The 27,619-nt window shown below is 35.4% G+C and overlaps 1 protein-coding gene across 5 annotated transcripts in view; it reads left to right on the top strand.

Moving 5' to 3' along the window:
• Nucleotides 1–1,227: 1,227 nt before the first annotated feature.
• The window catches only part of LOC103697299 (uncharacterized), a 58,309-nt gene continuing 31,917 nt past the window's right edge, over nt 1,228–27,619 (top strand). For 2 of the 5 annotated variants that reach the window (XM_089926707.1, XM_089926706.1), the window contains exons 1-3: nt 1,228–1,436; nt 1,900–2,262; nt 4,637–4,703. In XM_089926707.1, the coding sequence (XP_089782833.1) occupies nt 2,041–2,262; nt 4,637–4,703 (289 nt within the window). In that variant the 5' untranslated portion in view covers nt 1,228–1,436; nt 1,900–2,040. Of the gene's footprint in view, nt 1,437–1,866; nt 2,263–4,630; nt 4,704–27,619 lie in introns of those variants that run through there. The other 3 variants (XM_088708463.2, XM_088708460.2, XM_088708459.2) reach the window with 2 other exon arrangements.

The raw sequence follows: 27,619 nt of genomic DNA, 5'->3' as shown, positions 1-27,619 counted from the left end.
CTTTTGGTGTGATACTTTTAGTTTTAACTATGACACTTATGGTGTTTATTGTGAAATACTATGATCCATTATGATATATTATGGTACACTCTATTGTTAGAAAGTATGTGCCAATATAAGCATTCTTCTCTTTTGATTATGTGTTATTTGTGTTTTGACTATGTGTTATTTATATTTTGATTTTGATTTGATTTTTTTGTATTGAATTGTTTGTGAAATAGTATGTATAAGTGGATGATGTGCCAAGTATTTTATCTAATGATTCTTCTCTTCTGATTCTTTTCTGTTTTGAATTATTAGGTATCAGTGGATGATGTGGCAAGCATCCAAATGTAATTATGCAGATATGTACATGCAGTCTGTATCGGCTAGAGCACCAATTTGTCAAATATAGATTTGATTTTTTTTCTTTGATTTATTTGTGAAATAACAGGTATCACTGGGTGATGTATCAAGTGTTTTAATTTATTTTGTTTTTTCTCTTATAATTTTGTTCTAAATTGTTAGACATCAATGGATGATGTAGTAGGTATCTAGGTTATAGGTCCTTAGAGTCTGGATTTGTTAGGATACCTCTATTCATCATTTTCAAATTACAGGGGTGTGCCTGCAACACATTAAATGTAGAGGGAGTGTAACAGGAACATAAGTAAAATAGAGGGGGTGTTAGAGGAACTGCTAGAAAGGTATGAGGGTGTAGCTGGAAAAATGTAAAAATTTAGGTGTATCTTTAGTGAATATTTGTTTACGCATTTCGGCTTCAAATGTGCAAGGCATTTATTTGTAAGATGCTTGGGATCAAAAACCTTTAGAATGCTGTTAGTGCAAAAATTGGTCTTAGTAGGTCAGATAAAGCCGTTTATTTAAGGCAAGAATATTATTCTAATTATATAAATAGCTTAGAGATTATAACACAAGTTGGAATAGCCCCCAAAGTAAAACATTCAACATAGGACAAACCCCAAAACATCCACCCTAGAACACTTCCCAAATCTCAAATATTCAATCTGGGATCCCTAACACATTTAAAATTGAGACACCATAAAATCCCAAGACATAACAACCTAGGATGCGAGCATACATAACCAGGTCCATTTGATCCTTCTTTTGTAGCTCAAAAGCTGGGCTCGAGCTTCCTATTCCATTACGAGAGCTTGTTAATAATGTCCTTGTTCCATCTGGACTCTGGAGGCGGATCATGCCAATGAAAATAACTACAACCTCCATTTACCTGGAACACCAAGTTGAGGCTGGTGAGTCAACCCAAAAATCGGAGAATAAATACGAAAACAAGAAAATAACAACATAGCTTATACATCCTGGCCGAGGTTTCCAACGGTCCATGAGATCTTCAAAGGCGACGACCTTATTCCACAATTACAAACGTCGATAGGCCGAGAGAACAAGGAAGCGAAAGAATTTGATTGAGATGCTTGGTCTCCCTCTCCCTTCCTACACCCTCTTTCTCCTTCTTGTTTGATTTAGGGTTTATTAGGCGTAGGAACAACAGTTATTGGAAAGGAATCACTTGGGGTTGTATGATACCTCGCATGTGTTGAGGCATTTTGGCACCAAAACTTACACCCTGCTAGTAACCGATGCAAAGGATAGTTTGATCATTAGATAATGTTATATTACTATGTGATGGTCACGTGATATAATTTTGTAATGCAGATTTATGATAGAATTATTTTGAAATATTTTGAAAATTTGAAGAATTGATTTGGTACTTTTGAAAGCTGAAGTGTAAGTGAAATTGGTCTAAAGTTGAAGATGTTGCTATAATTTTTTTTTTTTTTTTTCGGTTGTCTTCTTAGACTCCAAATTAATGCCTTCTCAAGCTCTGGGAGATGAGTATGACGTGCAGGTGAATCTTCATTTTTTTTTTTTTGGTGGCAGGTGTTTTAGTTTCCCTTATTTCAGAAGCGATCACGCTTTTGTGGCTGCTGAGTCGCGGTAAAGAGGTCCAAACAGCGGTACTCTTTCGTCGAACCTCCGCGCGGGACAGGGCCCGAGATTCACCTCGGGGAATTGGACGCAATGGCTGCTCCGCTCATGGAAGGCGCCGCGGTGACGGCCCTGCGCTCCGTCCTCCTCCGGGTGCAGCGCGCCGCCGAGAGGTCCGGCCGGCGTCCGGAACAGGTCCGGGTGGTGGCTGTCGGCAAGACCAAGCCCACCTCCCTCATCCGCCACGTCTACGACGCTGGCCACCGCTGCTTCGGCGAGAACTACGTCCAGGAATTCATCGAGAAGGCCCCTCAGGTACTCCTTATCCGTCACCCCTTTGGTTCCCTTAATTCAATGAAAATTTGAGAATTCTTGACGCGAGATCTACGTATTCTTACATAGATGGAATTCAAACTTTCTGGTTATCTAATGATTTTTTTTTGAGAGAAAATCTTTTACTTATGTGCATTTTGTGGAGAGGCATAAGCATGTAAAAGTAGAAGTTTCAAGACATTTCGTGTCCATGAAAATGGTTGTGGGAAATCTTTCTAAAAAAAACCAGTAGAAAATGATTATATCAAAAAATAAAAATAAAGGGTATAAAATGGTATAGGCAAGGTTACTTCAATTGTAATTCGGAAGGTTGCTTCAATTTCCAAGTCCTGTGAACTTCATTTAATTAGAAAAATGGATTGTTGAAATTTTAAGGATTTTGAAACTCCCGTTGTGAGTTATGGGACAAACTCGCACGGGTACTATTCTATTACAGTGTCGATATGCAATAAGGTATGAAATAGCGAGGTGCACTAGATGTCAGTACAGTACAAGGTTGCGTACTGGTTCAGTATCAGTATAGTATAGTTTATCCGGTACAGTATGGTATCGATCGATATGATAAATGTTGTGTGGGGTCGTTATATTTTATTCTCAGAGTTGCTGCCTGCAAGCAAGCTTAGGTGGTGTATTACTTGTTCCATGAGAAGAACAACATGGTTGGTCCTATGCAGCAATAGAATATAATTTTGAGTCCAAAATATTTATGTTAGAGAAGCTGCCAAGAAAGATTTGATCTTACAACCTCTGATAATTTCAGGATTTTAGTTCCTTGTTACACAGCTGTTCTTAATTTTTTGGAGATGGAAGGAAATCTTTGTGATTTTTAAGGCACTTTTGGAAGGCTAGGCTTCCATTTTATCTTAAATAAGCATGATGGATTTCTGGATTTCTGAATATCTGGAATATTTCCTTGATCGATTCACAGATAGTAGATGCATAAACTTTATAGTGTTAACTTGAAATAGTTGGCTCACAATTAATCTTATGTAAGCATACTGTCTTTCTGGATTTCTTTCCATTTCTAATAGATTGCATGAACTTTATTATGTTACCTTGAGTTTGTTGGCTCTCAATATGTTAAGCTAATTGACTAGTATAGCTGCTAGGAAACTTAGGCCCTATTTGGGAGAGCTGTTAGTAGTAGAGCTTTTGGAAGTAGAGCTGTTGGAAGTAGAGCTGTCTGAAGCAGAGCGTTTATAAAAAACTGTTTGCTGTTTGGTAACTATATTTCTAAAATGCTGTGGCATTTTAACATGTGTTTGGTAAACAAACTAAGAAAGTACTTTTGTGTGACAAAATGAGCATAAAGGATATTACCAGTATTATACAACAGAGCATAATAAAATATAATATCTATTAATACATAAATATATGATATAGTATAATATTAATGTAATGTAATATAATATTATTATAATATAGTACTATAACATTATGTATTATAGAATAATAATTTAATATAATATTAAATTATTTAACATAACATATCAATGTATTATGATATAATGTAATATAATATTATATTTATAGTATAATATAATAATAAATATATAAAATATTATAATTATTAGTGTAAATTAATTTTTCATCCTTCTAATGACTATTTATCTCTCTAACAAATTTTCTAGCTAGGTGATAAAATTGGTTAAATAATTACTAATATTTTTATTTATTTATTTATTTAGATCAGATTATTTGCCACTCACTCTTATTTTTCTTTTTATTTATTTATTTATTTTATTTATTTATTTATTATTTTATTTCATTGAAATATAGAGGGGTCGCCGGCCCTGGGTGGTGGTCGGCATGGTGGCTGTCACCGTGGGCAGCCACGAGCTCCCAAAACAAAAAAAAAAGAAAAAAAAAAAAGAAGAGGAAGAAGGAACAGAGGCGGTGGCGTTAAGAGGAAGAAGAAGATAGAGAGGGAGAGGGAGAGGATGGGTGAGAGAGGAAGAGGCGGGATGAAAATTTTGGGAAAAAAAAGTGTGATTTAAATGGGGGTATTTTAGTCCAAAAAACAGCTTCCCGACAAAGCTGAAAACAGCGTTTTCGGAAAGCTCCAAATTGGAGCTTCTTCCTAAAAGCTGTTTTCAGCATCCCGCAAAAGCTGAAACAGCTTTCCAAAAATTTTACCAAACACCATTTTTTATCTAAAAGTACTTTTGGAGGGTCAGAAAGTGCTTTTTGGCTCTCCAAAAACTCCCCCAAACAGGGCTTTAGTGAACCTTAAGCATTGAAATGCAATTGTATGCAAAGTTGCAAACGACATGTTAATAGGATTTTAATAAACTTCTATTCTTGCAATGTTTCATTTATGAGAAAGAATGCAAAATTAATTACTCTGCAGTTGCAGCTTCCAGCAGATATTGAATGGCATTTTATTGGTCATCTCCAGAGCAACAAAGTCAAATCCCTCCTAGGTATTTTACTACTTTCCACTTAAGGCAAAGTTGATTTGTCTTTTCTTCTATACTTAGGGATTGTAGTTGTTGGCATATGGGCATTCGCTTTTGAATAAAGTAAATTTTCATACTAGAAGGACTAAGTTAGCATAATTACATTTTGAATAAGCATTATATCAAGGTAAACATGCTAGGAAAATTAAAGTTCGAAAAAGTTGCATAGTATTTTCTTTTTTATCATGGTAAACTTGCTTTAAACGTAAGTTTTTAAGTTTCCAATTTCAATGTTTTGTAATATGGCATAGATATTAGGCCTATTGGCTGCAAATAGCTCAGGTAAACTTGTGACTTGACCTATTCCTTTTTCATTTAGACCTGGCTTGATGTCATCATTTAGACACATGGTGGTGGTCCAAGTTGAAAAAGACCTGTTTCAAAGACCAGGTCTGGTCTGTCATATTTTTCCTATCATCCCAGTCTGACCCAACCCATGTACTAACAAGGACTAAAATAGGTGAAACATTAGATCTAGCCCTACCTTATCTGACCTGATTGGACCCAGCCTAGTCTTATCCATCTCAACCTCAGTCTTACAACTTTGAAATTCCTAACCCCTCTATCACTCATTGTAGCTTGGAAACTAAGACTACTAATTGTAGGTTGAAGGCTTGATAATGGTTGAACTGTCTCCTTATCAATGACATTAGTGGTAGCATTCTGCAACAACACCCATTTTTAGTTTTCTGCTTTTTCAGTTTTCCTTCCAGATATAGAACGAAAGAGTACTTATCATTCTTGACTTAGCCTGGCCTGATGACCCAATGAATCTAAAAGTTTTCACGAAAAACTGACCTGATCAGCTAGTGGGTCAGGTCCACGATGCAGTTTAGGTCTAAATCAGGTTTAGTTAGTTTACTAGTTTTATTAAAGAGTAGGTTAAGTACTTTTTTAATTTCTTACAATTTTCATACTAATTTTTGAAGCTATTTTTCTTGTGGGTTTTGAGCCTTGTTATGAGTAGGATTTTCATCTAAAGATCCTATTAGGTTTGTGATTTGGAAATATTTTAATGGTTTTTTATGTAGGATCCTGTAAGATTACATTTTTTTTAAGATTAGACAGTCTTTAGTTATCTTTCTCTTTTGATATGGACTATGGAGTCGTACATTGATTAGGAGTTCTATTTGGAGTCAAATAATGCCAGTTAGAATCTCAGGTCAATTATAGGTAAGTTGAGAGTCCTATGATTAGGATACATCATCTTAGGGTTGTTTGAATGTCTATCAATATAGATCCATGATGAGTGATTAGTTATGCATGATTTATTGATTCTATTAAATGAAATGACTTTTTTGTGAAGGATTTACACTTGGTTGCTATCATGGCTCCAACCCAAAATCAAGAGGCAGGTTTATGGCAACCGATGCATACTCATAGAGCAATTTCTCCACAAACTTGCAAGGCTTCCATAATGATATCATAACAATCATGGCAGAATAAAATCAAGCAACTAAAATCAAATTTCCAAATTCCAATATTTAATAAATCCAAGCTATTAAGAAATGTCCAGAATTTTTTTTCACAATAGTCTTACATCAACTATTCTTGAGACACTAATCAAAATAAGGAACCGATAACATGTTTCCAATAATAAACTATGAAAATAATACTAATTTTAGGCTATATCAGTACAATCTGCTCTTGCTTCTAATCAGGTCCATAGCACTACCCCATCATCATCTAATTCTCGAAATATGTAATAAAAGAAAAGTTTAAATACTGAGTTCAACAACCCAGTAAGTAATAAATATTTTAATTAGATAATTCAAGTAATAAATTAGACAAGTTTTATTATTGATACTAAGCATATAAGCAAAGTCCATATGTTTAAATAAGGAAAATTTAGAATATCCATAATTCCTTAAATTTTTAGTTCATATTCATAAATACAATTTAGACTATCATGTCCATACTCATACAATTAAAAAATATCGTAATTCAACTTAACAACCTTTACAACTATGAGCACACTTGTACCCTGTGGCCAGGCTTAAATGGTAAGCTCAGAAAATAAAAAATAGTCAAAGTGCCAATGCAAATTCCTAATTGTTGCCCAAGGTGACAACCCAAGAGGGGGGGGGGGGGGTGAATTGGGTCTTTTAAAAACTTTTAAACTACTTCTAATCTTTTAGATTAATTATGCTAAGTTGTATGGATGCTTAGTGAAGCTTAACCTTAGCAAGAGTATGATTCTAATCTAATCAACTATTAAGCAGCGGGTTCAATAAAAGATTAGTCTAATTTTTCCCTAGTATGCTATTCAATTTAATGATTGAGTAAATTGATTATGCTTGCAACTAAAGGATGCACGAAGAAGAGTTAAGCAGGCTTAATATCTAAGTAAGTGAGTGAGAAGGTCAGTCAACAAAGAGCATCACAAACACAACAAAAATATAGTGGTTCGGTGCATCCCAGCACCTACATCCACTCCCCAAGACCTCTTGGGAATTTCACTATAATCCTACAGATTACAGCCGGTTGTTTTACAAGCTCACAACCCAACTTGTTGTTTTACGAGGTCACAACGAACTCGGTCGGTTTTCCCAGGCTCACCGACTAGAACCTCCCCGATTGTTTTCCCGGGATTACAATCAAACCCTTACACCGTTGGTTTTGACCTAGGCTCACCAACAAACCTCTCACCGTTGGTTTTCCCTTTGGCTCACCAACAAACCTTAACCTCTTGATTCAATCCCTTGATTGAATCAAGTTACAAGATATTAAAAACAAAGTTTAAAACAAATCAAAGCTTCTTAAACAAGCAAATATAGCAATATAAACAAATAGAGTAAAGAGAAGCCCTCAAACGAGTTTTGAAGATGGAGGAGCTCGACTTCTTCTTTACTTGACCCTCTTCTGATTTGGCACGAAGTAGAGGATCACCGCGGCAGCACACGGATGGAGAGGAAGCTTTGGGATACACTTGGAAGCTCTTCTTCTCTCTATTTCACTTTGAATGGCCCTTCTTGTGCTTATGGGAGATTTCCCTTAGAATCTCTTCCCTAAATGTTTTCTCCCACTTCCATAAGTTCTCTCCTAGCTCTCTTCTTGTTTTTATAGCTTTTGATAACGTGGAAACAAGAATATAGCCGTTAGAGACAAAAATAGAGCCGTTGGAACCAGTCTGCACCTCCTGACAATATGACCGTTGGTGGGTTGGAGTCGACTCGCGCGATCAGGAGTCGACTCGGCTGTAGCGGGAGTCGACTCATGCTTTTCCCGAGTCGACTCGGCAACTGTTCCAAATTTGAATTAAAGTTGCCGTCTTGACTGGGAGTCGACTCGTCTTGACCTGGAGTCGACTCGCCAACTTCTGGAGTTGACCTGGCAATTTTTGGAGTCGGCTCATCCACTGAAGTCCGTGGATCCAAATTTGAATTTTGTCCACTCGAGTCGACTCGACTGTCCTGGGAGTCGACTCGAATCTCAGAGCCCGAACTCTCGATTCTCTGTCTTTTGGCTCATCCAGTCTTGGAGTCGACTCGAACTTCCTTGGAGTCGACTCGAATCTCAGAGACAGTAACTTGGTTTTCTGTCTGTTGATGGTCGCGGAGTCTCGGAGTCGACTCGTGCAATGCGGGAGTCGACTCGAATCTTAGAGTCCCAAAAATGCTCTCTGACTTTTTTTCTTGTGTTCCGCTGAGAGTCGACTCTTGCTTTCTTTGGAGTCGACCTACCAACCATCGGAGTCGACTCGCGTTCCACTGGAGTCGACTCGAATCTCAGACCCGAAAACTGCTCTCTGACTTTTCTGCCTGTGACTCCTAGGAGTCGACTCAAACTTCTCCGGAGTCGACTCGGTAAACATTGGAGTCGACTCGAATTCCTCAGGAGTCGACTCGAAGACTATTCTTTCGAATTTTTCCTTTGATTTTACTCCTCCAATTTGAACCTTTTGAACTTTAAACTTGGGCCAATGAATTGTAGCTTTCTTCTAACTTTTCTTGAGAGCTTTTGGAGGCCTTCTTGTGTTCTTCCAACTTGCTATGTTCCTTGCAAGATAAATATCTTTCTCCTTGCAACATAAACATTAGTATCTATACTTCAAGGTTTTGTGATCATCAAAATCAATCTATGAATCAATCTTTGGGTCATCAATCTCCCCCTTTTTGATGATGACAAAACTTGGAGTATATGCAATATAAAAGATATTGATTTCTAGAAGTAATACATAGCTAAGTTGCATGAAGTAGAAAACATATATATTTAAAAAGCATACTTCATGATAATGCTTTAGATTTAATCAGCTTAACACAATCAACATATTTAAAACTTTAAGCTGATTTGTATTCAATTCAAAGTAATAAAGCATTATGAGCATATACTTAGATATTTGCATATACTTAGATATTTCTCCCCCTTTTTGACAACATCAAAAAGATAGGGAAACATTAAGCACAAAGATAAGAACACTCAAATATTTCTTTCCCTTATTGTACTCTGATTGGAATGTTAAATTATTGCAAGGATATGAATCATATAACTTAAGGCAATAATATTGAAATCAGATTAGTGAGCACAGATCAGAGCCAATTAAGATAGTTTTCAAGAAGTTTTTCTAAGTTGATACCACAGATAGTTTTCTAATCAAGTGTAGGTGGGATCTTCCTTAGGTTAATTCAAGAAGTGGAAATCTAACCTCTCTTCAATAATAAGTGTGAAAGCTTGTTCATTTAAGATCTTGTGCCCAATCTATTAAGTATTTTATCAACATGAGAGCAATTTAACTAATTTTCTGAGTATAAGAACAATATATTAAGTATGATTGCAAAGTTCTTTTATGGTGTAAAAATATTGTGGCATAAATACCAAAATATGAATTCATGCAATTTATAATATATCTTAGAGTATACATAAAGTTCAAGGCTTTGAAGGTTCTTTTAAAGCTCTTTTAAAGACTTTATTCTTCTATTCCAAAAAAAATTTGATACATAAAAATATGAATTGGCACAAAATAGAAGTTCTAAAGAGCAAGTCAATTAAAACTCATTAGTGAGGTTCAAAATAGATTTTCTAAAAGATACTCAAGAAAATTTAATACATTGTTCTCCTCCTGTTTTATTTAAATTAGAGGCTCTTAAGATTTGTAATTTGGTTCATGAGTGATGCATAAGATATACTAACCAAATAACACGCCTCAAGGTGTATCATAAAGATTTTCAGATTTAAATTTCAGATGATACATATTGGAGAGTATTAGGATCACTTTTCATTTAGTATTCTTTCCCTCTCCTATAGATTTATGTAATTAAGTTCCATGAGACCTCTCCTTCTGAAATTTTCTTTCTCCCCCTCAATTGATCATTCCATTTAAGAGGTTAGAATCCTAAGATAATGTTCAATAAGATTGTCAATCTCGAAAATATATTTCAGCTTATTTTCATAAGACTCAAGGTTTGAGAAAAGACAACCTTTATAGAACTCATCTCAAGGAAATTAAAGCATGTCTTGCAATATAAGGAGGTTCATCAAAATCAATCCATAAAATTCAAAGTATGCATCAAAATAAAGTGTCTTTGGGATAGGATATTGAATATCTAAAGCTCCCCCTCAAAAGATGCATTCTTCTTTAATCATTTTAATTGTTGAATTTCAGATTTTAGTGATAAACGTGAATAACACTGAAATTCTGTAATATCAAGAATGTAGAGTGATCTAGAATTATTCAGAATTTATAGTAATCACTCTTTCTAATCCTTTAAGAATAAGTTATGCTTTCTCCTAATCTTAGAGAGAATATATAGTAATTTTAATCAGAAAATGATTCATTTGAAGCTCAGTTTCTTTCAAAGGCATTTACATTTTCTTTCTTTTAGAATCATTTGAGTGAGATGAAATATTTCTAGCTTTAAGATCATTCACTCTATTGATGGAAGTCTTTAATAATATAGGAGAGAAAAACCTATAGATGATCATTGAGGTATATATATTTATAGAACTCAATTTCTTAATCTCAGTTTTTCAGCAATGTATACATGAAGCTCAATAAATTTTTAAATATTAAAATAAAGTCATATATTTTAAAAATATTCACTTGCAATCAAGATCATCGTAAGACACATCATTTGAATCAATATTAGTATACTTTGAAGATAAGAAATGATATGTTTCGGATGCGTATCGGAGCAATCACCAAAGGTATCAAAATTAATTCTGTTTTTCTTAAAGTAAGACTTTATTTTAAAAATCACATTTAGTTTAAGCTTTTATACAAAATCAGATTCTGAATTACATAGGATTTTCAATAAAGGCTTTCAAAATCATACTTTGAGATATGTATCTTCTACATTATAGCTCATCTTGAATGATTACGATTGAAAATACATATTTCAAAAACATTAAAGCACTTTCAGAATCTTTGTGTTTGATTTTGAGTTTCGATACAAAATAAAGGATATTTTAACAAGTATTAGGACATTATGTATCAAAGTTAGGCAAGTAGAAAGATAGATCAATATCAATTTATTTTTCCTAAATAGAGATATTCTTCTCCTCTCCTTTCTACAATTTTATTTAGCTTTCAGATTTTAACAATGATTGTGAATGACAAATCTGAAATTTCTTTTCAATAGGATCAAACAAAAGATGTTATGTAGCAATTCAAACATTCAATCAAATTGTCCAAGTATGAAGCATTACAAAATATTGAGAACCCATAAATCAAGACATCATACCATATGCAAAACATCTCATGTGTTAAATCATGCATTAAAATATTAAGAACAAGCATGTCAAGGATCCAAATCAATACTTTTCAAATAAACTCCCCCTATTTAAATATAATCTTGCAATGATTTCATCCTTAAAGTGTGTTTTCAAGTGATTAAGAAATTTGACTTAATTCTACTTTCATTTTCTTTGTTTTTTTTTTTCATTTATAACTTACTTATGCTCTATACTCTATTTGCTCCCTATCCGGTGGAGTTGGGAAGGGGCACGAGGTACTACCACTAGCCTCCCTCTTGTGCCGTCCCTAATATGCCCTACACCGAATAGTTGGGTCAAATAGTGCCGGGTACTACCACTAGCCTCCCCATTGGCACCATCCCTATGATGAGCAATATAGAAAGGTTAAAATGTTTACTTCAAAACTCTCTCTGTTTAAGTGTAATTAATTACGGATTTTATCCCTTCCAAATGTGCCGAATATATTATACTTGTTTTGCTTTTTCTTAAGATTGGAGTACTTGCCTTTGCTTAGATTTTTCATCTCTTGAATAATATCCAATTTCTTTTCTTTATCTCTCTCTCTTTTTGTTATTCTCAAGTAATTTACATGAAAGAGCAGAATAAAGAACTAATCTTATGTATCATTTAGATGTATATCATGCAAACAACCTTTTCATTGTGCTCAAGGATTCATAATTTTTTCACAAGTTATTTTAAATCAAAATTTTAAGCATAAACTTGTGTATTTCATGGTTATGATATCGGCTAAGAAATCATTTAGTTTGGTCAAACCATGAAATAATTTCTAAAAGTATAAGTCAGTCAATACACATATAGACATGATATCAAAAATTAATAATTAAAGAATTTAATCATGCCATAATAGGATTTAAGTTATTGACTTTGCTCAATTAATTTGTGAGAAAGGTATCTAAAATTACCTATTCATTATATGTTCTTCAAGCCAAACTAGATTTCTTATGTGTGAACTTTTGACTGAAGAAGATCCTCTCTCTTGTTTGCATGTGAATGTTTAGTGTATCTTACATGAAGATATCCTTCAAGTTGAAATTTCTCATTTTTCTTTCTTGAAGGAATGTCATTAGTTTCTTTAAGATACAAAGCATTCATCCAACACATATATATTTTTTAATTAGATGACTCAATATGAGATATGACAATAGTTGCATGTTGAGTCACTTTACTCAAGAGATTCCCTAAATATAAGCAAGCACATATCACTTGAACTAAAGAGATAGTTTCATTAAATTAGATGGTTCAAGGACAAGCATGTGAGGCAGTAGGAAGATTTATCAAGGTCAAATTAATTTCTTATTTCCAAGATCAATTTAGTTTAGATTCTACTTGCTTAAGATAATTATCAATAAGATATGTTGTCTAAGTTTTAATCAACTTATCTTAAGCGGTTGTTTCTATCAAAATTCAGATTATGATTTATTTGTTATCAATATGATTCATTAAAGTTGGATTGAAGTTTTGCATAAGGGCACATAATAAGCATACATTCTGGTCTACTAGCTGTATGATAAAATGATCATGCTTCAATACAGCTTTAAACAATAGATCTACTTTGCTCATCCCTTTTCAAATTCTACAAGATGGGGTCATAGATATACCTTCTTCATGCCAATTTTCTATAAGAGTTTTCTTGTGGTCTAACGTTGGTCAAAGAAGATCCCCTTTCCTGTTTGTCTTAATTTGGAGTTTGAGAGAAGATGTTAATTCATTCATCATACATATTTCAAACTCACCTTGTATGAGCTTTAGTAAAAATCTACATATAAATCTTCATTAGCAGAACCAAAAATGATGTCACAAATTCTTCCTTTTGATACATAGATTTATCATTATTACCTTCTATCAAAAAGGTTATTTAAGCTCTTATATCATGCTCTTGATGCTTGTATCAAACCATATATTGCTTTATCATATTTGTAATGAGTGTTTTCAAATATGGTGGTTATTTAACATAGATCTACTTTTTAATGAAATAACCACATAGGAGTGCATTCTACACATTCATTTGATAGAAAATAAAGCTCATGAAGTAAACAAATGATAATGGTGATTTTTACTTTTAATTATGCAAGAATCTTATCAAGATCTATTTCATCTTTTCTTGATTTAGTCTTTTAATAGTCATCACTTTTTCTTCATTAAGAGCATATCTGAAAAATCCAAGTTGGTTCTAATTATTAACAAGTTTTTCAGATTGTTATATGTAAAAGATTAACCATATACATACATAATTTAATTTTAGTATCTTGATAATAAATCATTAATCTCATACGGAAGAAAATAAATTGATATTTCTACAACTCGAATCTTTTCATTGAATGTTCTATATGCATTGCTTGATGAATTATATCCAAAGATAGAAGTATCTTTATCAGATTTGGCATTATTTTCAAAAGAACATATCAAGTATAACGTGTATGACTGAAAAATATGAAAGATATGCACTGGTTCATTTTTCATTTTTTCAGAAGATCAAAATTTTCATCAGAAATAGATCTAATAGAAATCATATGTATGACAAGCAGTGATGATAGTCTTTTTTTTTTAAAAAATTATTCAAGTAGATGACTATCATACATAATTGTCTTTTTCATTTCTTCAAGAATTCTATTAATCCTATTTTACTTATGATGTCCTTGGAGCTGAAATAATTGAATTTAATATTATTTTCTGTATAACCTTAATCAGGATATTGGTTTTCAACACTGTGCCATGATACTCTTTATCTTCACAGTTTGGAAACCTTTATCATTTGAAACACTTTTACAAGATTTAGCAAATACAGAAAATATTTCAATTTTAATTTGCCAAGAACACATCCAATGTAAGCTTTTGAAAACTTGGTGATGGAAACAACAGTTCAGATTTAGAAATTGATTTTCGTTTGTTTCCTTAGTTAGCATGCATAGTAAACTTTGACCTTACAGAAGATAATCTAAGTAAACCGATGACAAGGTCTTTTGAAATTAGGTCCATACTAGCATAAGGTAAGTTTACATGCCAAAAAGGATCCTTTGATCTTAGTATTTAAATACATGTATTCAAAGATATACTAAGTACACATTATCATATCTATGATCAATAAATAATAATGCCATGGATAAAAACTCTCAATCAAGCATATAGAGAATTCATAGAGTTATTCTTAATAAATTAATCATTTTGCAACTTATCCAATAGTGAGTACAGTATACTATAAAATGAAGTGATTTGATTATATTTCAAAAAGTATTTTTCACAAAATTGATCAATACATGCACTTCATATTTTAATCGAATACAAAAATAATGATGAGATGCAAAGATTACTGATTTCATTCATTTAAAATTACTTTTTATAAGTATATTTTAAGTTTCCTTTTGACGTGTGTCTAGATCACCCATTTGTATGAAAGTTCTATTTGTTCCATGGGTATCTTGGCACATCTATGTCTACCTCCTCATATTTTCATTTTGGGTACCCAAGCTTGCTTGGGTCCTTGAGAGTTAGGACATATGGTTCCTTTTGGAACCCAAATCTGTTTAATAGTAATAACTTTACCATTTGATTTAATTGTGTTAGAATGATAGGTAAAGTTGTTATGTCCATCTTTTCATGTTTGAAATAAGTTATCTTATTTAATGGTTTGCTTGGTGGATTGATAACCTTTTTCTCTAGAGATTTATGGCTAAGTGAAGGAGTCAAGCTAAGTTTTGATTTATCAAAATCAGCATGTTGGCTTTCAAACATTATCTTTAATCTTTCTGAACTTACGGTGAATTTGTTAATAAAAGATCTTAATTGGTTAATTTCTTCGCTTAAGTTTTGATTTTCTTTAATTAAATTCTGATTTTTCTTGATTAATTGTTCTGAATTTGACCTTAAGCTTTCATTTTCAGAGTTTAGTTTATCTTGTATTTTATCATTAGAATTTCTTTCTTTTGATATTTTTAGATTTAGTTTCTTAAGATTTTTATTCTTCACAGCTAATTTTCTACATTCACTATACAAATCATGAAAAGCATTTAATAGTTCATCATAAAAGAATTCTTCTTGAAAATCATTTGAGGTAAGAGTAGATTCAGATTTTAACTTGTCTTCTTGTGCCATAAAGCATAAGTCAGTTACCTCTTGTAGTTTCTTGGAGCTAATATCATCATTGTTCCTCCTAACCTTTATTTTCTGGCTTGACTCTTTCTTGGTCAAGGCTTTCTTCCTTTTTATCTCTTTCTTCCTTTCTTCTTGCTTCCTCTTTTTCCTTGTCTTTAGGAAGCTGATTTGCCTCGGAGTCGACTCGGACCTTATTGGAGTCGACTCGGCTAGCTTGGGAGTCGACTCGGAACTACTTGGAGTCGACTCGTTCACAGGGTCTTCAAGACTGTGTCTCTGCCTTTCAGACTGTTCTTCTCTAGGAGTCGACTCGGACAAACTGGAAGTCGACTCGGCTACTGTGGAGGATTCTGCAATCTCATTGTTAGTACGCAATTGAAGCACATGTGAGCTAATCTGAGATTTATCATAAATAGTTTCTAAAGTATCCCAGATCTCCTTAGCAGATAAGCATGCAGAAATTTCATTAAACTTCGTTTCACGAATAGCACAATATAATATGTTCATAGCATTAGCATTCAATTGTGCTAAGTCCTTTTCATTAATAGTTTGAGAGAGTGTATGAAGGTCATTTATTAGGATTTTCCATAAATAATAGTTTTGTGATTGAATAAAAATGCGCATGCGTGCTTTCCAATATGTGTAGTCTATGCCATCAAATAGTGGAGGTGTATCAATTGATTGTCCTTCTCCTAGAAAACTATCTATTTGAGTTGTCATGATCTTTGGCTCTTGATCGTGAGATCAATAATTAATCTTAGAGCACCTGCTCTGATACCACTTGTTGCCCAAGGTGACAACCCAAAAGGGGGGGTGAATTGGGTCTTTTAAAAACTTTTAAACTACTTCTAATCTTTTAGATTAATTATGCTAAGTTGTATGGATGCTTAGTGAAGCTTAACCTTAGCAAGAGTATGATTCTAATCTAATCAACTATTAAGCAGCGGGTTCAATAAAAGATTAGTCTAATTTTTCCCTAGTATGCTATTCAATTTAATGATTGAGTAAATTGATTATGCTTGCAACTAAAGGATGCACGAAGAAGAGTTAAGCAGGCTTAATATCTAAGTAAGTGAGTGAGAAGGTCAGTCAACAAAGAGCATCACAAACACAACAAAAATATAGTGGTTCGGTGCATCCCAGCACCTACATCCACTCCCCAAGACCTCTTGGGAATTTCACTATAATCCTACAGATTACAGCCGGTTGTTTTACAAGCTCACAACCCAACTTGTTGTTTTACGAGGTCACAACGAACTCGGTCGGTTTTTCCAGGCTCACCGACTAGAACCTCCCCGATTGTTTTCCCGGGATTACAATCAAACCCTTACACCGTTGGTTTTGACCTAGGCTCACCAACAAACCTCTCACCGTTGGTTTTCCCTTTGGCTCACCAACAAACCTTAACCTCTTGATTCAATCCCTTGATTGAATCAAGTTACAAGATATTAAAAACAAAGTTTAAAACAAATCAAAGCTTCTTAAACAAGCAAATATAGCAATATAAACAAATAGAGTAAAGAGAAGCCCTCAAACGAGTTTTGAAGATGGAGGAGCTCGACTTCTTCTTTACTTGACCCTCTTCTGATTTGGCACGAAGTAGAGGATCACCGCGGCAGCACACGGATGGAGAGGAAGCTTTGGGATACACTTGGAAGCTCTTCTTCTCTCTATTTCACTTTGAATGGCCCTTCTTGTGCTTATGGGAGATTTCCCTTAGAATCTCTTCCCTAAATGTTTTCTCCCACTTCCATAAGTTCTCTCCTAGCTCTCTTCTTGTTTTTATAGCTTTTGATAACGTGGAAACAAGAATATAGCCGTTGGAGACAAAAATAGAGCCGTTGGAACCAGTCTGCACCTCCTGACAATATGACCGTTGGTGGGTTGGAGTCGACTCACGCGATCAGGAGTCGACTCGGCTGTAGCGGGAGTCGACTCATGCTTTTCCCGAGTCGACTCGGCAACTATTCCAAATTTGAATTAAAGTTGCCGTCTTGACTGGGAGTCGACTCGTCTTGACCTGGAGTCGACTCGCCAACTTCTGGAGTTGACCTGGCAATTTTTGGAGTCGGCTCATCCACTGAAGTCCGTGGATCCAAATTTGAATTTTGTCCATTCGAGTCGACTCGACTGTCCTGGGAGTCGACTCGAATCTCAGAGCCCGAACTCTCGATTCTCTGTCTTTTGGCTCATCCAGTCTTGGAGTCGACTCGAACTTCCTTGGAGTCGACTCGAATCTCAGAGGCAGTAACTTGGTTTTCTGTCTGTTGATGGTCGCGGAGTCTCGGAGTCGACTCGTGCAATGCGGGAGTCGACTCGAATCTTAGAGTCCCAAAAATGCTCTCTGACTTTTTTTCTTGTGTTCCGCTGAGAGTCGACTCTTGCTTTCTTTGGAGTCGACCTACCAACCATCGGAGTCGACTCGCGTTCCACTGGAGTCGACTCGAATCTCAGACCCGAAAACTGCTCTCTGACTTTTCTGCCTGTGACTCCTAGGAGTCGACTCAAACTTCTCCGGAGTCGACTCGGTAAACATTGGAGTCGACTCGAATTCCTCAGGAGTCGACTCGAAGACTATTCTTTCGAATTTTTCCTTTGATTTTACTCCTCCAATTTGAACCTTTTGAACTTTAAACTTGGGCCAATGAATTGTAGCTTTCTTCTAACTTTTCTTGAGAGCTTTTGGAGGCCTTCTTGTGTTCTTCCAACTTGCTATGTTCCTTGCAAGATAAATATCTTTCTCCTTGCAACATAAACATTAGTATCTATACTTCAAGGTTTTGTGATCATCAAAATCAATCTATGAATCAATCTTTGGGTCATCACTAATAGTAGGGTATCAAAGTACCAACATATAACCCCCATTGATGAAGTATCAAAGCGCCAACATATAACCCTGATTAGAAGGATATCAAAGTACTAATGATAACCCTCATTGGCAGGGTATCAAAGTGCCAATATATAACTCTCACTGGCAGGGTCATTAACGTGCTAACATATAACCTCCAATTAGCAGGGAATCAAAGTGCAAACATATAATCACCACTATAAGGGTAGTGAAGTGCCAATGTATAACATCTATTAACAAGATATCAAATAGCCCGACTAAGAGTCCAAATCCGAAATATATCAAATCTCTTTCTATATAATCGTATAAATCATATTCCAATCAACATATGCACATTCTATATAAAATCTGAAAATGGCTTGCATAATATTTAAAAGATTACTTTAGATCACAAATTTCTTTTTCAAAGCACAATTTTGTGAAATTCAAAAATTGCATCTAAATTGATTTATAATTTATTTGAATAATATAATCATATTCCAATCAAAATATGTATATTCCATATTGTTGAGAAAGAGCAAATTAAAAGCGTCGGTTACCTTAGATCTGACCCCCTGTTGTATTTATATTAATAACAAAATAATACAATGACGCAAATGCCTGTATGCATATACTTAATTACCCTTAACACTCGCCTCCCAAGCTGGAGCACATATATCATATGCGCCCAACTTATTACAAATACAACTCACTTTGGAACCACCTTAAGATTTAGCAAATAAATCTGCTAACTGGTCCACTGATCTCATAGACTCTGTACGAATCACATTCTGTAAGAGTTTCTCTCGAACAAAGTGACAATCAATCTCAATATATTTGGTTCGCTCATGGAACACTGGATTTGATGCAATATAAATAGATGCTTGATTGTCACACATCAGACTCATAAGATGTGATTGTTTAAAACCTAGTTCTTCCAACATGTGCTTCAACCAAGTCAACTCACATGTATTGTAGGCCATGGCTTGATATTCAAACTTTGCACTAGATATCACAACATTTTGCTTCATACTCTTTCAAGATACCAAATTACTGCCAACAAAGATAGTACCCAGTAGTGGAGCTTCTATCAGAAGGAGATCCAACCCAATCTGCATCAGTATAACCTTCAATCTGAGTATGTCCGTTATTTTTATATAGTAAAACACGGCCTGGAGCACCCTTAAGATATCTCGAAATACGTATTACAACATCCTAGTGACTAATCCTTTAAGCATCCAGAAATTGAATCACTGCATTTATTGCAAAGGAAATATCCGTTTTGGTGTCAAATAATTCAGTTTCCTAACCAATCTCCTATATCATCTTGAATCAGTTAATAACTCACCCTGGTCTCCTACAAGTTTGGTGTTTGGATCCATTGGAGCATTTATCAGCTTGGAGCCTAACATCCCTGTTTTATAAAGCAGATCAAGAGTATATTTTCTTTGAGACAAATAAATTCTAAGGTTGGATCTAGCAACCTCAATACCCAGAAAATACCTCAATTGGCCAAGATTCTTTGTTTGAAATTTACTTTGTCGAAACAGTTTCAACTCTGAAATCCTTGTACTGTCATCCCACATAATCACAATATCGTCCACATGCACAATCAAGAGTATTCTGTCTTCTCCCATATAATGGTAAAATATAGAACAACCAACTCCACACTTTCGAAGTCCAAATTTAATAACCACATCACTGAATATACCTGTTGCCCAAGGTGACAAGCCAAGAGGGGGGGGGGGGGTGAATTGGTTTTTCTAAATTTTTGCTATCTTACTTTAGTTAATTGATGAGTGAGTGAAATTAGAACAATGCACAATACAAACACACAAGAAGTATAGTGGTTCGGTGCTCTCCTAAGCACCTACGTCCACTCCCCAAGCGACCCCTTGGGAATTCACTATAATCCCTCGGATTACAGTTGGATTGTTTTCCGGGCTCACAATCCAAAAACCTTTGCACTTTGGTTTTCCGGGATCACCAATAACCTTTGTTGGTTTTACGGGCTCACCAACGAACCTTCACAATTGGTTTTACGGGTTCACCAATAAACCTACACCGTTGGTTTTGCGGGCTCACCAACAAACCTTTACAAGATGATTAACAAAAGAAAGAAGAAAGTTGAAGCTCCTAGATGAGCAAATATAATAATTATAAGCTACAAAGAAGAGTTTAGAGAATAGTTATCGCTTGATGAGACTTCTCTCTTCTTTGTCAAGAATGCTTTACTCTTCAAGGGTGGATGGAGCTCTTGATATCTTTTGGAATCTGCTCAACCACTTCCTTTCAACTCTTGAATGAAGCACTTGGATGAAGAAGATTAGGGCACTTGTCTTTCTTGTGTAAGCTTTGATCTTTTTGCAAAAGGATGTCTTTCTCTGATGAATAGTGTCCCTTTAAATAGTTTTCCTCACCCATTGGACATCCCTCATTGGTCAGATTTCAAAAACTAGCCGTTACTTACTGTTTGGAGGTCAAAAAGTACTTCTGCAGAACTAGCCGTTATGCTTCTGCCCGTGCTTGGGTCGACTCAACTTTTACTGGGGTCGACCCAACTTTCACTTGGGTCGACTCATGCAACATTGGGGTCGACCCTCTCAGGAATCACAGAACCTTGTGTTTCAGTCTTCCTTCACTTGGGTCGACTCAACACTTTTTGGGTCGACTCAAGGTTGGGTTGGGTCGACTCAAATTTCACTTGGGTCGACCCTCTCAGAGATTCCAGAGAACTGATTTTTGAATGACATAGCCTTTGGGTCGACTCATGTTCTGTTGGGGTCGACTCAAGGTTGGGTCGACTCAAGTTCCATTTGGGTCGACCCTCTCAGGGATTCCAGAGACTTGTTTTCTTGAAGCTTGAAGATGGGGTCGACTCAACTTTCACTTGGGTCGATCCAAGTACTGTTCATCCGTGCCATTTTTGCAGAAGTGTGCCAGATGTTTCCTTGATGTGCCGGGGTCGACTCAATCAAGCTTGGGGTCGACTCAATTCATACTTTGCTGCAACTTAAGGTTAGATTTATCCATATAATCAATGAAATAAACTTTAAACAATTTTGAATATATGTCATGGTGGTGCTACATACTCTAAACAATGAAAATTACTATTGTCCACTTAAGAGTACGTTTCACTTGAAACTTTGCCGAATTGGAATTTAGAATTCACTATCCCTTTCCTATCGCAAATTTTATCTCATTATTAATCATTGTATTAATCATCAAAATACCACTATCATCCTCAATCTCCTCCTTTTTGATGATTACAAAATATTGAGTATGATCAAATTGTCTTGAAATTAATTTTAGAAGGGCTCAAGTTGCTGAATTTCAGCTTTTCAAATAAGAGTGAAGTCTCTCCCTATTTCATCCAAATGTTGCCAATTTGAACTTATGGTCTTCTCCCCCTTTCTTTTATACTTGGTTAAAGATGATACTTCAAAAATTTGAGATAATGAAAGAGTTTCAGATTATATATTGAGGTATGAAAGGTATGTGCCAAAATCTGAAATTCGATTTAAATTTTAGACTTTAACATTTTCATTGTACAAATTGCTCCCCCTTAAATGTATAGTCTTTCCTATTATAATTTTCAACCTTGTTTGTCAACTTATTTCTCTTTCCTTGCTTCTCCCCCTTTTTGTTATCATCAAATAGGTGCATGGTAATAGATAAATAGACACAATAATTAATAAACAGTTCAGTTTCATTGATCAAAATGGAACATTGTAGTACATTAATGCCAAAACAAAACAAATATAATATTCCTCAATCAAAGTACAAAGTACATGATCAATCACACAAAGTACATGATCAATCACAAAATACATATGAGAACTAGATAAATCCTAGGCACTAATACCAAAAGTGCTAACATCAGCCTAAGGGGTATCTAATGGCTGTGATCTAGTCCTCATCCTCCGAGCATATGTGGCGAGGGGAGGTCGGGCCTGATGGGACTGAGTCTGGCGTGGAGCTCGGTAAGCTGGATGACTCTGTGCCGAAATCTCTGACTCAGCTGCCTGGGGCACAGATGGTCCATGAACCTCTCTCTCTCTCCGTAGAGCTCCTACCTGCTCTCTAAGATCGCTAATCTCAGCAGTCATGATATCCAATCTGCTCGTCAATCCATCAGTGATAGTCCTCGCCTGAGCTGTCATAAGCTCAGTCATCCTACTCCAAAACTCATCTGTGTATCCCGCGGGAACAGATGACGAAGGTCCAGCCTCTGAAGGTGCTGTAGGATGATCCTCAGGCTCCTCATCTCAGGGATGGGATCTCCAATCTCTGGTGCATCACCCTCTGGTGCATCACCCTCTGATACAGCATGAATCCCAGCTCCTGCACGCACCCACTGCCCGTTCACCTTCTCATACCCCATGCGAATAAGGGATCGTGCAGTGTATGTGTCAGTAAATAGTAGATGCCTAGAGATCTCTCCCTCTACTGATATATCATGCTGTCGGAAGATCAGGGTGAGTATCATACCATAAGGCAGGGAGACTCTCGAGTTGCATATGACCTTTCTCATCTGCCTAAGCATCATAGCTGGGAGGTTCAGAGGAATGCCCTGAATAATGTGCTCCATGACGACCAGGTCTCGCTCAGAAATGAGATCAAATCTTCTGCTTTTCGGAAACAAAATCCGACCTATGAAGTTGTGCAACAACCTCATCTCAGCTGAAAGAGAGCTTGCTATTACATTTTTGGAATAGTCGAAATCATCATTCTCAAGAATCAACTGTAGAGCTCTCAACTTATTTTCAGGCTTTTCTAGAGTTGCTCCTTCGCAGGGGAGATGAAGCAACTCACTCAAACTTTTTTCGGAAACCCTAACCCTTACTCCTCGGACTTCAGATATAAGCCCTCCCATTCCAGATTTCAGGAAGGCATAGAACTCACGAACCAACCCTGGGTAGATCACCACATCTAGGGAGCAAAGATACTCCCATCCTTGCCTTTGGATCCAATCACCCAACCGGAACCCTTGATCCAAAAACTCGGAGTGGATCCTTCTTCCCGTGGTAACCGGTCTCCCCGCAAATTTTGCAAGTTGGACTGAAGGGGAGGGAGGAGGAGGAGGCTCTACACGTGTCTCACCTTGTGGAGGCACTGTAGAAGGCTCTGTAGCATTTCTATCAACACGGGTGGTCCGTGAAACCCTCCCGGATCGCTTGGCTATGGCTCTCTTGGGTCTCATTTCTTCAAGATTTTGATCTAACAGCTTTGGAAAGCTTCCTTCTACTGTTTGGAGATGATTGGAGGAGATTTGAGAGTGGAGAATAGGATTTTTGGAAGAGGACAAAGTGAAAACAGTGCCCTAGATTGCTCACGGGTCCCCCTTTTAACAGTGGGGTCCCGTCGTTGGGTCAACCCTAGATTTTTCTTGGGTCGACCCCATTCTGGGTTGGGTCGACCCCATTCTGGGTTGGGTCGACCCAAGTTCAGAAATTTTTCCTTCTCTTCCTTTCCCTTTCAAAAAAAAATTTTCCTTTCTTCCAATCCTTACAAATTCTTACTGGGACAATAATACATTAGTAAGGAATCTATAGACGACTAGTTTGACTAATGTTTCATAGGTTTTTAGAAATGGAAGGAGAGTATCATGAGACATCTTGCTCCTTTGTATATCTCCTTAATCAAAAGGATCACATATGCCTAATTCCCTCCTAAGCATGCAAAATCTATCTTCACTCAAAGGTTTTGTGAATATGTCAGCTAATTGTTTGTCAGTACATACATGCTCAATACATATGTTCCCATTTTGCACATGATCTCTAATAAAATGATATCTTATTTCAATGTGTTTGGCTTTAGAGTGCTGAACCGGATTTTTAGTAAGGTTGATGGCACTAGTATTATCACACTTTATAGGAATGTTATCTAGTTTAATTCCATAGTCCTCTAGTTGTTGCTTAAGCCATAATACTTGAGCACAGCAACTGCCGGCGGCTATATATTCGGCTTCAGCCGTTGACAGTGCTACTGAATTCTGCTTTTTGCTAAACCATGATACTAAATTATTTCCTAAAAATTGACATGTTCCACTAGTGCTCTTCCTATCTAATTTGCATCCAGCAAAATCTGCATCAGAGTAGGCAAGCAAATCTAGACAGGAGTCTCTTGAGTACCATAATCCTATGTTTGTAGTTCCTCTCAAATATCTAAGAATTCTTTAACAGCACTTAAATGTGACTCCTTAGGATCTGATTGGTATCTAGCACATATTCCTACACTGAACACTATGTCTGGTCTACTAGCAGTAAGGTAGAGCAAGGATCCAATTAATCCTCTATAAAGCTTCATATCTATACTTTTTCCTTTCTCATCTTTGTCTAGCTTACTAGTGGGATTCATTGGGGTGCCTACTTCCTTGTAATTTTCATTCCCAAACTTCTTTAATATTTTTTTTGTATACTTAGTTTGATGAATGAAGATACCTTTAGTTTGTTTGATTTGTAATCCGAGAAAGAAATTTAGTTCTCCCATCAAACTCATCTCGAATTCTCCTTGAATCAAATTAGCAAACTCTTTGCAAAGATTATCATCTGTGGCACCAAAAATTATGTCATCTACATATATTTGTACCACTAGCAGATTTTTGTCTTTTCTTTTGAGAAAAAGTGTTTTATCTACATTTCCTCTACTGAAATCATTATTCAGTAGAAATTTGCTTAGTCGATCATACCAAGCCCTAGGTGCTTGTTTTAATCCATATAATGCCTTATGTAGTCTAAACACATGATTTGGCAATTCATGATTTTCAAAATCAGGAGGTTGCTCTACATATACCTCTTTCTCTATAAAACCATTTAAGAAGGCACTTTTTACATCCATTTGATATAATTTGAAATCCATGAAACATGCAAAAGCTAGAAGTAATCTAATAGCCTTTAATCTAGCCACGGGAGCAAATGTTTCCTCAAAATCTATCCCTTCTTCTTGATTGTATCCCTTAGCTACAAGTTTAGCTTTATTTCTGATAACTACCCCATTTTCATCTAATTTATTTCTAAAGACCCATTTTGTTCCAATTACAGAGTTATGCTTTGGTCTCTCAGTTAATGTCCATACATTACTTCTTTTGAATTGATTTAATTCTTCTTGCATAGCATTTATCCAATTGGTGTCTTTTTCAGCTTCTTCATAAGTCTTAGGTTCTAACTGTGAAACAAAAGCAAGATAATCATTTAAATTTCTAAGAGAGGATCGAGTTCTTACCCCTTGAGATGGATCACCAATGATTAAGTCTTTAGGGTGTCCATATGCATACCTCCATTCCTTTGCTAAGTCTTGAGATTGTGGTGGCACGCAATCATTTTCCATCTCTTGATTTGGCACGTCATCAAGATTCAATTTTTCAAAGTCAATAATTCCTGCATCATCATCAAGAATACTTTCTCTCCTAGGAGACTCACTATCAGACTCATCAAAAATGATATTAACTGACTCTTCAACTATAGGAGTTCTTTTATTGAATACTCTGTATGCCCTGCTAGATGTAGAGTATCCTAAGAAGATACCTTCATCTGACTTGGCATCAAATTTACTTAGATCCTCCTTGTCATTGTTTAAAATGAAACATCTACATCCAAATACTCTAAGATACTTAGCAGTTGGTTTCTTATTCTTCCAAAGTTCATAGGGAGTTTTCTTGGTTATTGGTCGTATTAAAACCCGATTTAAAATATGGCAAGCGGTACTTATAGCTTCAGCCCAAAAATACTTTGGAAGATTTGACTCGCACAACATTGTGCGTGCCATTTCTGCCAAGGTCCTATTTTTTCTTTCAACAATCCCATTTTGTTGAGGCGTTCTAGGTGCTGAAAATTAATATGATATACCATTTTCATTACAAAATTCTTCAAAGTGTTGATTTTCAAATTCAGTTCCATGATCACTTCGAATTGCTATTAAGGTGAGCTTCTTTTCATTTATGATATTTTTATAATATTTAAAGAATGCTGAAAATGCTTCATTCTTATGTGCAAGAAATGAAACCCATGTATACCTTGAAAAATCATCTACTATAACTAGTCCATACTTCTTTCCACCTAGACTCGCGGTTCTAGTAGGTCCAAATAGATCCATATGTATGAGTTCAAAGGGCCTAGTGGTCGATACTATATTCTTTGATTTAAAGGATGATTTTGTTTGCTTTCCTAATGAACATGGTCCACAGATTTTGTCCTTTTCAAAAATCAAATTTGGCACATCTTTTATTAATTCTTTCTTGACTAGTTTTGATATTAAGTCCATACTAGCATGTCCTAGTCTACGATGCCAAAGCCAACTTGTTCATTTTTCTTTTCTTCATTAGTAATTAAACATAATCCATTTTTCTTGCCTAATTCATGAAGGTCTACCAAGTAAATATTTCTTTGCCTTTGACCTATAAGTACAATGCTATTATCTTTAGGATTTGTGATTATTCAAACTGAGGCTTCAAATGTGACTTTAAACCCTTTATCACAAAATTGACTTATGCTAAGTAAGTTATGTTTCAAACCATTAACTAATAAGACATTTTCTATAAAGATAGATGGAGTAATGAAAATTTTATCCTTTCCAATGATATATCCTTTTCCATTGTCTCCATAGGTCACTACTCCACCCTTTTTAGATTCCAAGGTGACAAATTGTTCTACGTCACTTGTCATGTGTCTTGAACAGTCGCTATCTAGATACCATCGTTTATCCACCTTATTAGCTGCAAGACACCCCTGCAATCAAGATCAAGAATAAACTTTAGGTACCCAAACTATGTTGGGTCCTTTAGGGTTAGTACTTGATGTTCCTTTTGGAACCCAAACTTTCTTAGATTTAAACTTATAATTATTACTCAATTTGTTGTAGCTGGAATTTCTATAGTTACATTCATATGCTTTATGTCCTAATTTATTGCAGCAATGATAAGTTATATTTTCATTTTTGGCTTTCACAAATATATTCTTTAAGTATTTTTGTTTCCTATTTGTTTTATATCCTAATCCAGCTTTATCATATACAGCTTTTTGACTATCAAGAATCATATTTAATTTGGTTGAGCTAAGTGTAAACTTGTCTACTAAGGATTTGTATTTTTCAGCGTCTTCTTTTAACTTGACATTTTCAGCAATTAGATTCTTGGTTTCATTTGCGAATCTCCTACTTAATGTTTCATAGTTATTAGATAGTTTCAGCTTATCTTTGATAAGAGATTGATTTTCATCTTTTAGAACTTTTTTTTTGTTGATTAGTTTTTTGT

This window comes from Phoenix dactylifera, chromosome 12, assembly GCF_051530095.1.
Source record: "Phoenix dactylifera cultivar Ajwa chromosome 12, Ajwa_hap1_PhDact_Kaust_v1.1, whole genome shotgun sequence".
In the NCBI taxonomy this organism is placed as follows: Eukaryota; Viridiplantae; Streptophyta; class Magnoliopsida; order Arecales; family Arecaceae; genus Phoenix; species Phoenix dactylifera.
The sequence above is the reverse complement of the archived record's forward strand: the minus strand, read 5'-3'. Positions and strand labels throughout refer to the sequence as shown.